General features: G+C 53.6%; 1 protein-coding gene across 1 annotated transcript; it reads left to right on the forward strand.

Annotated features, from left to right (window-relative positions):
• Positions 1–6,249: 6,249 nt before the first annotated feature.
• Positions 6,250–8,286, forward strand: MYORG (myogenesis regulating glycosidase; the record flags this gene model as incomplete). The annotated part of the gene is made up of 1 exon (XM_079549029.1): positions 6,250–8,286. The coding sequence occupies one exon, from the start codon at positions 6,250–6,252 to the stop codon at positions 8,284–8,286; it is 2,037 nt and encodes a 678-aa protein (XP_079405155.1).
• Positions 8,287–9,963: the final 1,677 nt, after the last annotated feature.

Here is a 9,963-nt window from a genome sequence, read left to right on the forward strand (position 1 = left end):
CCCTCCCGGCCTCCCTCCCTCCCCCGGCAGGTGCCAGCAGCGGCGTGGAGCGGCGGAGCCCGCAGCGATTCCTCTGCCTCCCTTCTCGGGCTGGTGTGCGGGGCTGAAGGGCGGGCATTCGCGTGCCGTGTCGCCAACAGGGCAGCCCGCCGGACCCGAAGGCTGGAAAATTGCAGAGGCTGTGCCAGGGGTTCCCGTTTCCTCCCCCGTATCGCATCGTAGCGGTTGGGTGTTGGGTGCGCTCGGGTTTCGGCTCCCGCCGTGCTGGCGTTTGCTCACCGAGCCCGGCACGGCGCCGTGCGTTCGCAACGGGACCCGAGCGCCGCAGGGCGAGTGGGGACGGGGTGCGTCCTCAGCATGGGTGGGACGGGGCCTCGGGGTCGTGGAGGTGCTTGGGGGGCTGGGCATGGGTCCTGCTGAGGGCTGTTCTGTTCTGCTGTTCTGAGGGCTGAGGTGTTGTGCGCTCAGGAGCGCTGGGGAGAGGGCGGCGGTGCTGGTGGAGCGTGGGAGCGGCTGGGGGTCCTGGGTGTGCTGGGCACAGAGTGGAGGAGCTGAGGGGAGCCTGATGGCGGCTGCAGCTCCTCAAGGAGCGGAGGGCAGCGCTGAGCTCTGCTCTGTGTGACAGCGACAGGGCCAAGGGAACGGCATGGAGCTGTGCCAGGGGAGGGCCGGGGGTGGGGAAAGGCTCTGCACCAGAGGGCGGTGGGCACGGAACGGCCTGCCCAGGGCAGCGGGCACTGCACTGAGCTGCTGAAGCTCACAGAACACTGGGACGCTGCATGCAGGCATTGGGTTTGGCTGTTGCTGTGTGGAACCAGGAGCTCGACTTGGTGATCCTCGTGGGGTCCCTTCCAGCTGCATTCTGATTCTGTGGGAATGGGTTTTGTCCCTGTTTTCATGCACTATGGACACAGCTGCCTCTTGTGTGCGGGAGGGCTGTGTTCATCAAACCACGCTGTGAGTGGCAAAAGAAGCAAAATGCAGACCCAGTGCAGCAGGAGCTGGGGCCCTGGGTCACACACATGAGGTTGTTGCAGCCATCGCTCACGTTTCCCTTTGGCAGAGGGTGATGCTGTGCTGAGACTGACGGAGCTGCTGCTGCCAGCAGGGATCCTTGTGAGGAAGCAGGAGAGCAGCACGGCTGGCTGCCTGCGCAGCGTTTGGTCTCAGACCCATGGCCACTTTGTGAGGCGTCACTTTTTGCATTTGTACCTTCAAGGCTTCTGGGGACAGGTTTGTTCAGTTCTCCTTTTCCTCACATTGTGGGCCTGCGTGTTCAGCATCTTGGGGAAATTTGGGCACTGTGAGTGGGCGTGGTTTAGGTGTGAGCTGGCTGTGCTGCGCTGCTTGTGTGCAGCTAAAAACCAGCCTATTAAAACTTCATCTTACCAATTAGCACACAGCAAAGAACAAAGAAAGAGGATGTTCTGAAGAGGGAATCGTCAGGTGTATTAAATATTAAGACATTTCCTGCCAAGGTTGACTCACTGTGGGTTTTTTTGTGTGGCAGACCTGGTCAAACACCCATGAGGTGTTTAATTGGGTTTGGAGCATCACTTGATGCAGGCAGCTTCAAGAAGCGTAACTGAGCTGCAGAGTACCAGTTGCTGCAATACAGGTGGAAATGTTTAAGGTTCAGCAGAGGGAATGTTGCAGTTCATTTCTGCAGACGCGCAATGTCCTGGCAGTATTTCTGCCCTTTTCTGGTGAGCTCTCTATACGCACTTTGGAGTTTATCCTCAAGATGCCTGGTGCAACCAGCAGCAGAGGGGTTGCTTGTTTCCTTTTGCTTGAGGCAGCATTGTTATAGTGCTGAATCATGGCTGTGTTTAGACTTTAGGGGGAAAACAATAAAAATAATGTTTGTTTTGTTTGTTTTTAAATTTGGCATTGGATTGATTTTTTTTTTTTTTTTTTTTTTTTTTTTTTTTTTTTTTTTTTGCTTTCTGCTTTCCTGAAACCTCTGAGTGCAGGCAGGATGATTGTTTGCCATCCCTTCCTCTCCTGCTGCAGGAAGATGAATGGTGAGCCCAAATCCCACTCTGACATCTGCCTGTGCCAGCAATGCCCCCCGTGCTCACCCCGTGCCACCACAATGTCTGTGGCTGCCACTATGGCCCAAGGGCTGGCTGCACGCTGCCATCACTGTGCCAGAGAGAACACACCTGTGACAGTGACAAGCCAATGATATGCAGGTCCCTTCCTTCTGCCTCAGGCATATTCTGCTTGCAGCCTGCCAGTGCTGTGTGGAGGGCAGGGCAGCTGGAGACACAGGAGCAATGTGGATTTCTGCCCCAGGAGGCAATGAAGTTGCAGGTTCTTCCAGTGTGCCATGTCCCCTCTGGGATGAGCTGTCTGTACCCCACATCCTGGTGTGGTGATGTCTGCGTGACTGTGGACTGACGTGGAGTGGCATCCCAGAAGCAGGGAGGTAGCTCTCACTTCTCTCCTGCAAAATTACACCCTGCGAGTCCCTGAAACCAGGCATTTTTGGGTCCCCTGGAAAGGATGTTCTGGCTGTCCCTGTGACTGCCTGGGGACCTGTGTCCCTCCAGGCTGACTTAGGAGTAGCTTGTACCCCGTGGGGACAAACCCAGGACCCCACGGTGACTGCAGGGCAGGGGACAAATTGATGCCACTGTGAGGAGCGTGTCCATGGAGCAGCCGTGCTGCCACGAGTCCCCCTGCCTCCTATCTCCCATCAGATGGGACAGCAATTTCACTCAAAGTACTGGATAAACTTAATATGCAGAAGGGTTTGCTCATCCCAGCTCCTTTCAGATTTACAGCTGGCAGACTGCAAAGTCCCTTTAGCAAGTCAATGGCTCCATGCTTTCAGTGGCATTTTTTCCCCCATAGGCACTTCGTAGAGGTCATTTTCCTTTTCGCTTCCCTATTTTGCTGCTCTTTTAAGGACTGGAAATGCCTGGTGGTGAAGACTGCAGTGTTCCATCTGCTCAACCCCTGCCAGGTGTTTGTGGAGGTGGTGGCACCTTGTACCCCTTGGGTGTAGATTCCTGGCATGCAGGCCTGGGAAATCAGCGCAGGGTGTTGGCACAGACTTGGTGCCAGCACAGTTCAGAGCTGACAATTTGGGGCAATAGGGGGGTTTGATGAAGGTGACCATTTTTAAACGAATGACCTCATTATAAAGGTGCTGGGGTTAATGGTGCTGTGGGCCTCGCAGCCCACATTCAGCGGCTGTATCAGTAAAAATAGAACTGATCAAAAAAGGATTTTTATTTTTACTCCATAAAGTGTGTCCTGCTTGAATGCTGCACTTTCATCTCTGATCAAGGCACAGTGACTGGCTGTTTCCATGGAATGAGAAAGAAAAAGCTTTGCTTTGGTTCAGCTGGGAGGCTTCATCGCAGCAAGCTGCAACCATGCTGCTTGTCTTTGCTGTCCTCCCTGCCTGTTTTCTTTTTTTAGAGGAGCTGGAGGTCACAGCAATGTCATCTTGGAGCAAAATAACAAAGTCGCATTCCAAAATATGTTGAAAGAGGCTTTGCATGTGCAGGCTCTCTGCATGCAAGGTGGAAGGCTTTATCTTGGGGGTGCCTGAAAGACTTTGCTCTGGGACTGATCACAGGCTGGAGAGTTGCACACTGCATTAACAGGACCCAAAAGGTGCTGGGCCAGGCACAGAGTAAGGCCCTGTGTGGCACAGTTCTGCTGTCTCAAGGCTGCAAAATCATTTCTCAGCCACCTTTGCTCTGCAAATTTGCTCCCACCATGAACATTTGATGCCAGAAATGATGCTGATGGGTGCTGAGTTGCAGCTGGTTTTTGGGGTCCGAGAGTCTTTGCATGGTGCCACTCAGCATTTTTGGGTGCTGCCTGCTGACAGCATGTACAAATTACCATCCTCTGCAGTGGGACAGTGCAGGATGGTGGGCTGCCTGCATGGAGGGCTGCCTGAGCCAAGCCGCAGAGGTTGGCTCAGCTGTTGTGTTGGCTTTGCCACTATCCTGCAAGCAGGGAAGCATTTTGGCTCCCTGAGTCAGCCAGTGATGCTGTGCCACTGCCAGCTGTCCCTGCACTGCTATCCTTTGCATCCCCATTTCAGTGCACCAGGCCCACAGACAGGCTGAACACATGGACTGGATTGCATCTGCTGGCTTGGACACCAGGGTTTTAAAGCACTACAAGACAGATTGGGCGTAAAACCTCTCCTACAAACTGCATTGCTTTACTCCTGAGTGGCAGCAGCAGTGCTGGTTCCTCCATGCACATCACAAATTCCGACCCATGGAGGGGGAAATGGCCTAAAAATAGAGCAGATTCAAAGTGGTTCATAAATAATAAACCGACCTCCTGAGAGGGCGATGACAATCCAGAGAGCCCCTGTTGCTCTCAGTTTTAAGTGGAGATGAGGAATAGAGCGGCAGAATCAGCCATTTCTGGAGCATAAAACCCCAGAAGAGATCTAGGGAAGAAAAAGCCATTTATTTCCTCTCTCTCAGGAAACATGACAGGTTCCAAAAATCCTTTTCCCCAAATAATTTACCAGTTCTGCTCTCCAGGTGGATGCATTTTCTTTCCTCCCCTCTCAAACCTCCCAGTCCCAAGATAGGGCCCATACAAGGCTCAGCCTTGTCTCTGATAGCAGTAGCTCTGTCACTGGCAGCCCAGAACTCCCCAGTGCAGAGAGTGAGGGAACTCGTTTGAGCTATGCCCACACATTTGTAGGTCCTGAAGCACGCACAGCTATGTGCACCAGCCCCATGTGTTGTTTGGTGCTGGCTGCTACCTCTTGCTTGCTGTGGATGCCCAAGCTTGTGGAGATGGGCAGCAGGGAAGCAGCTCCAGGTTGGGCATCAGAGTGTCCCTGAGGCATTGCTCAGCTCTATTGGTTGTGTCTAACTCTAACACTAGAGGTGTTTATGTAGGAGCATGGTTTAATGCCAGTGCAGCATCTCCTACCAACGTCTCTTTTGCCCAATTTCCCTATTGCCCGTTTTCTAGTGGCTGGGCTCAGCTGGCTGTGCATTATGTGTGCAGGGAGATGTGGCCCCATCCCCTCCTGCAGGCAGCATCTTGACCAGGGTGACACAGGCAGAGTGACCAGAGCTGCTCCTGTCTGTGCAAAGGCTCAATGGGACTTGGCTGCGGGACAGGTCATTTAGCTCAGCCTACCACCCACTCTTGCTAATCGCTTCCTAATGCTGCTGTAATCCCATTTAAAGCGTCTGGCAGCCTGGAAAATCACAGGCACCCAGCAGAAGGTTGACATGGCCACTCCAGCACTCATACCGTGCAGCTGCACTCCATCTTTCCTTTTCTGCAGCTCCTGCCCCAAACATCCTGTGTCTATGTTGTACTCTGTCCCTGCACCTTTGCCTGGCAGCCTGCTCTCTGATGTTCCTTTTTGCAAGAAAAAAAATCCCCAGCTGTTGCTATAAGACATATACTGAGTGTGATGCATGTTGTAGAGCCCATTCTCAGGTTCCAGAACCCAGCTGTTCAGGCTCACACCTGAGCACCCCTGCTTGGAGCAGAGGGCTTCCGAGATCCTCATGTCCCTGTTTTTCCCCACAGGCTAGATCCCCAGGAAGATCAGCAGCTGGGCTGCCCCGCTGCTAGTCCTGGGGCATTCCACCTGTGATGAGCTGGAAGGGGCAAGGAAAGTTGTTTAGTCCTGCCCTTGTTGTGCCAAGCCCCTGAGACAACACAGCATCCTGGGGATCAAGGCATGCACAAGCATCTCCATGGCTCCTCTCCATCCCTGTTCCTCCTTTGCCTGGTTTTGCCCTTCACTTTCCATGTCCTTGCTTCACTTTTTGACTCTGAACCTACAGCACAGTGCTTGGCTGGTCCCACAGCACAGGGAAAGCGCTCAGCTCTTGGCTCTCTGAGCAGCCTCCTTCCTGGGGCCATGTACAGGGGAGCAGGCTGCAGCCAAAAGCTTAGGCACATAATGCTTGGATGTTTCCAGGCTGGGATCCTGGCATGTCATCTGCAGGGTGTTTTGGGGCTGTGGATGCCACCCCACATGCAGCACATCCAGCTGACAGTGTGGGGGCAATGAGAGCAGCTGAAATTGAGACAGAGAACAGATGACAAATGATCCCTTGGTTCAGAGGTTCTTCCCAGACTATATATATCCTCTTCTTTTTCAGAGACATGTGCTCTGGGCCTCGGTGGAGGTGGGAACTCCCTGTTTTCTTCTCCTGAGAACCCCAACCTGGCTGCAGAGACAACTTTCTTCCCACTCCTCTGCAAGAAGTGATAGAGAAAACAAGTGCCATGTACACTTTCCTGCCTGAAAACTTCACACCAGTGAAGCAGAAGCCATCCAAGGAGTTGAGGCCCATGCTGGGGGCCGTCACGCTGGGCCTCATCCTGTTCATCGCTGCGGTGGTGGCCTGGTGCTACTACACGGTGTCCCTGCGGAAGGCGGAGCGGCTCAAGACGGAGCTGATGGACCTGCGGGCGGACGGCTTCGTCATCAGGAACCAGCACGGGGAGGTGGTGTTCCGGCTGGCATTCCGCTCGGGGAGCCTGGACCTGGAGTCGTGCTCCAAGGAGGGCGAGATCCTGAGCTGCACGCGGTCGGACCGGGGGCCGCTCAACTTCTTCATCCAGACGGTGAAGCCCAAGGACACAGTGATGTGCTACCGCGTGCGCTGGGAGGAGCTGGCGGCCGGCCCGGCGGTGGAGCACACCATGTTCTGGGAGGACGCCCACTGGTACGGGGGCTCGGAGATGAGCACCCAGCACTGGCCCATCCGCCTGGCGGGCTACCAGGAGCCCGTGCCCTACGTCACCAGCGACGTCTACTCTTTCCGCGACAGCTTCGGGGGCATCCTGGAGCGCTACTGGCTCTCCTCCAAGGCGGCGGCCATCAAGATCAACGACTCGGTGCCCTTCCACCTGGGCTTCAACGCCACCGAGCGCTCCCTCTTCTTCCAGGCCCGCTACAAGGACTCTCCCTACAAGCCCCCGCCAGGGCAGCAGCCCTTCCCCGAGCTGAGCTACCGGGTGTGCGTGGGCTCCGACGTCACCTCCATCCACAAGTACATGGTGCGCAGGTACTTCAACAAGCCCTCCAAGATCCCTGCTGAGAACGCCTTCCGATACCCCATCTGGTCCACGTGGGCCCTCTACAAGAACGATATTGATCAGGATAAACTCTTGCGATTTGCAGAAAAGATTAAGAAATATCATTTCAATTGCAGCCACATTGAAATTGATGACATGTACACACAGGCCTATGGGGACTTTGACTTTGACCCTGTCAAGTTCCCCAACGTAACTGAGATGTTCACAAAACTGAGGGAAGATGGGTTTAAGGTCACTCTGTGGACTCACCCTTTCATAAATTATAATTCCTCAAATTTTGGTGTGGGGATTGAGCGTCAGCTCTTCATCAAGGAGCCGTCGGGGCGGCTGCCAGCCATGGTGGAATGGTGGAATGGCATTGGGGCCATCCTGGACTTTACCAACCCAGCAGCCCGGGACTGGTTCCAGAGTCACCTGCGCCAGCTCCGTCACAAGTACGGCATCTCCTCCTTCAAATTTGACGCAGGTGAGACCAGCTACCTGCCCAAGCAGTTCAGCACCTTCCGGCCTCTCTCCGACCCCAGCATCTGGTCCCGGCGCTACACCGAGATGGCCATCCCCTTCTACGAGCTGGCTGAGGTACGGGTGGGCTACCAGTCGCAGAACATCTCCTGCTTCTTCCGCATCATTGACCGCGACTCTGTGTGGGGCTATGAGCTTGGCCTCAAGTCTCTCATCCCTACAGTGCTCACCATCAGCATGCTGGGCTACCCCTTTATATCTGCTGACATGATTGGAGGAAACTTCCTCCCCAACAAGACGGATGGAGCAGTTGAGATCCCGGACCGGGAGCTGTACATCCGATGGCTGGAGCTGTCGGCCTTCATGCCCTCCATGCAGTTCTCCATCCCACCGTGGCTCTACGACAAGGAGGTGGTGGAGATCGCGCAGAAGTTCACGGAGCTGCACGAGTCGCTGGTGGCCCCGCTGCTGCTGGAGCTGGCCGGGGAGGTGACTGACACGGGAGACCCCATCATCCGGCCCATCTGGTGGATCTCGCCCCGCGACGAGGCCACGCACCGCATCGACTCGCAGTTCCTCATTGGGGACACCCTCATGGTGGCTCCTGTGCTGGAGATGGGCAAGCAGGAGCGCGACGTCTACCTGCCGGCGGGCAAATGGCGCAGCTACAAGGGGGAACTCTTTGAGAAGACGCCAGTGCTGCTCACGGACTATCCTGTCGACCTGGACGAGGTCGCCTACTTCCTCTGGGTTTCCTAACCGGATCCTCCATCTGCTTTGGGAAAACCATGCCTTATGCTACAACTTTTTAACAAATAATAATTCTAATTGCACATTTCATTTGGGTCTGCGATTGTGGAAATGTATTAAATAGACTTCGTTCTCCTTGGGGATTTTTTTTGTTTGTTTTTGGAGGAAGGTGGTCTATTTTGTTTAATGTGGTGCAGATGGGAGGCTGCAGTTGGGTTGTAGTAGGCAGAATTTTCTCTTTGTTTGTGAAGACTGAGTTGTCATGCAGTCAAACCTAATACCTTTTCGGTTCCCTAGGATTTTAAGAGGTGAGGTTTGGTTAGTGCCTTGTGAGAGCATTTCTTCTCCTATGGGAGCATTCAGCACTGGCTTGCGGTGTGTGATGTGGGAGGGTTGCTACAGCACAGCCTGCCTTAAGTTTTCTAATATGGTAAGTATATTTAAAAAGACATTTTTAAGAGCAGCCAACAAAGTAGATTATAAAGAGATGTATTTACAGATTTATTTCCCTCCCCGTCTCATGGCACTGGACTAACACTTGCCCATTTTCTTGGGTATGAGGCAGGCCAGGTTACATGTGTGGCATGCAGTTATTTCAGTTGAACAGACTATATATTGCTTGCATTCCATCTCCTTGCCCATCTGATGCTGCTGCAAGATGGGCCTGTGTGTTTTGCCACGGGTGTCAATATTGCCTTTTCTGTAGCAGCACTGTTTGTACCAGCGTGCCCACTCAATCTTTTTAATACATTACGGTTCTGCTTTGTTACAGGACAGTAACAGGTATTGTTTTCTTTTTTTTTTTAAGGACAGATGAGCTTTCAGGTTTGTTGCTGGCAGGACTGCCTGAAGCCGATCTCTAAGGGTCTCTGTGCCGCTTCCCTGGGAACAGCAGGTTCTTGCAAGCAGCACAAGTCATGGATGCAATGTTTGCTGCTAGCCAGCTTGCTGGTGGGTGAAAAGCACCAGGTTTTGCATTGATGATTTTGTGCCAGTGGGTGTTCTCACTGCACCCAAGAAAATGTTCTCATGTAGCATGAAATTAAGCTAATATCCATCTCCATTTTGGGTTGGAGTTAGAGAAATGATAATGTTCTGTAGAGCTTTTCTGAAGCAGCCCTTCTCTCCCTCGTGAAGATGCAGGGGATTTCTTCAGCTTTTGGGCTTGTTGTAAGAGGTTTCTGGAGGGGATGTGGGGTGACATGTTCCTGTGCCCACAGTCCCCAGCACTAGGATGGGTAAGACTTCGGCTCATGTCCCTCCCGTTGCCATGTGGGGATTTTCGCAGCATTTCTCCCTCCTCCTTTTTCAGGATGCTTTCCCAGCTTTCCATTTGGTTTTGTTCAGGAAGACGCACTTACAGAGACACAAGCAATCTCCACTCTAAGCAATCACAAGCAGGGTTGTAGTCTGGCAGCCCTGTTCCCTGGGGCAGGACTTTCCCAGCTGTGCCCTGGCTGCTGGCATCTCTCAGCCCATGCCTGCTCGGAACTGAGCCACACTGTCTGGGAAGGCAAGGGGCAAAGAAAGCACAGCAGCTGCAAGTCTTCTTATGGGATTGCATCCAGGAGTGAATCCACCACCCAGGGAGACGGAGCAGCTTTTTGGGTAGAGTTGGATGGTCTTTCTCTAAAGCCAACTGCCTTTGGGTTTGCAGGAGGCAAAAAAGGAGATGCACCTATGGGT

This window comes from Tetrao urogallus (genome assembly GCF_951394365.1).
Source record: "Tetrao urogallus genome assembly, chromosome: Z".
In the NCBI taxonomy this organism is placed as follows: domain Eukaryota; kingdom Metazoa; phylum Chordata; class Aves; order Galliformes; family Phasianidae; genus Tetrao; species Tetrao urogallus.